This window comes from Montipora foliosa, chromosome 12 (genome assembly GCF_036669935.1).
Source record: "Montipora foliosa isolate CH-2021 chromosome 12, ASM3666993v2, whole genome shotgun sequence".
Taxonomy (NCBI): Eukaryota; Metazoa; Cnidaria; class Anthozoa; order Scleractinia; family Acroporidae; genus Montipora; species Montipora foliosa.
The window spans coordinates 29962749-29965248 of NC_090880.1; the positions used below are offsets into that span (position 1 = coordinate 29962749).

Sequence of the window (2500 nt, forward strand, 5' to 3'; positions counted from 1 at the left end):
GTAATAAGCAATTGTATAGGGGAAGTCAATCGTTTATGTCATGATCTTGAAAAATCATGTCATTATTATTATTATTATTATTATTATTATTATTATTATTATTATTATTATTATTATTATTATTATTAATGTGCATGAGCATGAGGTGGCTCTGTAGTTTCTCTTGATATTTTTCTTCTTTATCCTTTTAGCCTACTGGGGATGAGAGTAGCAAATGTCTATGATATTGATAACAAGACCTATCTGATCCGTTTAGGGAAGTAAGTTAACGTAATGTTTCATAACATACTGTAAGATATTGTTAACCTATTTACTCCTCGTGCGGCCCAGGATGCCCCCAGTCAACGAGTAAAATCATCTGGCATTAGACAGAGTAAAATCTGTTTAGTCTCAATCCCAGGAGTCAATGGGTTAATGTTTCGTAAGATAGAGCGCCTTTCGTATGTCCTTGAAAAAGTGTTCGCAATTTGTTTCACGGACCAATGTTTGGCAAGATCAAAACAAAGCTTCTCATTATTCCTGCCAAGGAAACAGTTCGATTGCCCAATCATATTACTGCATATATCAAATGACGTCAAAGCGAAACGCCGGTCGCTTTCCTGAAAGTTCCATGGAGAGATGACGTTGTTTGTATCCACGTTCGCCAAGCCAATGAAAATTCGCACTCGTTTGTTTTTGTTCGATAAACCAATTAAACGTTTTGCATTCTTGTTTACATTCTGTTTTTACGTTTATTTTTCAAGGTCATATGAAAGTCGCTCTACCATAAGATGTTGTTAATGTTTTGTAATGACCCAGGTGGAAATCTTGTAAGATCTTACAAGAATCTTGTAAGATTAAGATCTTAATCTTAATAAGATCTTGTTTAACTCTTAAGATCTTAAAAAAGCTTGGTAAAAATCTTGTAAGATCTTGAGAGGATCTTACAAGATGTTATCCAAGAAAATCAATATTCAACATTCTAAGATCTTAAAAAATACCTTGTAAGATCTTAAGAGAATTGTACAAGATCTTATCAGAAAAAAAAATCAGTATCCAACTTGCCAGGATCTTAAAAGATCTTAATAAAAATCTTGTGAGACCTTAAAATAAAACTTACAACATATTGTGAAATTTAGTCAGTGTTTAGCATTTTAAGATCTTAAAAGATCTTGATAAAATCTTGTAAGATCTTAAAGAAATCTTACAAGATCTTGTCATCAAAAGTCAGTTTGCAGCATTCTAGATAATGCTTTGACTCTGATTGAGAGCAAGTGTACTTACATGTAATTCATTTACCTGAAAGCAGGAAATTCTCTTCGCTACATGTATGTAGGTTTCATGATTTCTGAGCTCCGTTCAATTTTTGTAGGACTGATCTGAAGGTCATGTTATTGGTTGAATCTGGAAATAGGATTGGTACGACAGAGTTTGATTGGCCCAAGAATCTTATGCCGTCTGGATTTTCAATGAAGGTACAAAATTTACAGGATTTTATTGGTTGACTGAAAAGCAAGACCCAGTTGTTTAAAAGTTGGTGAAAACTATCCATGGGATAAATCACTATGCATTGGATAGTGCAATAATTGGTTTTGCTATGGCTTATCCACTGGATAGTGAATTTAATATTGGGTGGATCACGTAATACATTGTTTGAACAACGAGGGCCTGGGATGTCCCAAGAGTCACTGGTGCCAGCAAGTTTAACCAACTCAAAGAGACCACCTTAATTTAAGCAAAACACAAACTTAAGACAGAATGGATTTTTTAGTTTCCCTATTGGGAAAAAAACGAACAACTGCTGTGTGTAATTCTAAGGAATTTTAGTTTTATTCATCCAGCATACTTTCATTACCAGTTTAAAGAGCAAAAAAGGGAAAGTAATATTCTGTTATCCACTGATTTGATTCCTCCCTCAAGAAAAAGTTTTCTATACCAAGGAAGAAGAAGAACAAAAGAACAATGGATGCTGCTACATGTACATGTACATATGTTGCAAGTCATTCTGTTCCTTAGGTTAATTTGCAACCAAACTAGGCCATTTTGTTTCAACCTATTGTAGGTCAGTTTGGGACAGGTATAGTGTACAATGTACAAAACACAGATCACAGGTCACAAGTCATTGTTTTACCAATACAGAAACAACCCTTCACAACCGTTCACAAATGCTAACATTAAGCCTAAAAATGTTTGTTTAGGCAGGGCTCGAAATTAACGAAAAAATCCAGTTGCATTTTGCGATAAAATATGAAAATTTCGTCGCAATTTCGCAAATTCTAGTCGCAAAATCGCCGCGCTGCATTGTGTTGTCAGCGGTTTAGCAAAAAATATGAGCCCGCAATACTTGTGTGTAAAGAAACTGCTGAAAATGGCGAATGATCGAAGGAATGGAGCTGTGCACGTAACATCGCAGCTAAATTACTCAACAATTACGCTACCTTCAGAGAAAATTCACAGCGAGAAACAAAATAATTTTGTCATTTATTTAGATATTTATTTATTTTAGCAAAAGTAGCAGCAA

The 2500-nt window shown here is 34.5% G+C and overlaps 1 protein-coding gene across 2 annotated transcripts in view; it reads left to right on the top strand.

Annotated features, from left to right (window-relative positions):
• Positions 1-2500, top strand: part of LOC137980254 (ribosome quality control complex subunit NEMF-like) — a 28002-nt gene that overhangs the window by 4059 nt on the left and 21443 nt on the right. For both annotated transcript variants that reach the window (XM_068827654.1, XM_068827655.1), the window contains exons 3-4: positions 192-260; positions 1352-1454. In XM_068827654.1, coding sequence (XP_068683755.1) covers positions 192-260; positions 1352-1454 — 172 coding nt within the window. The remainder of the gene's footprint in view (positions 1-191; positions 261-1351; positions 1455-2500) is intronic.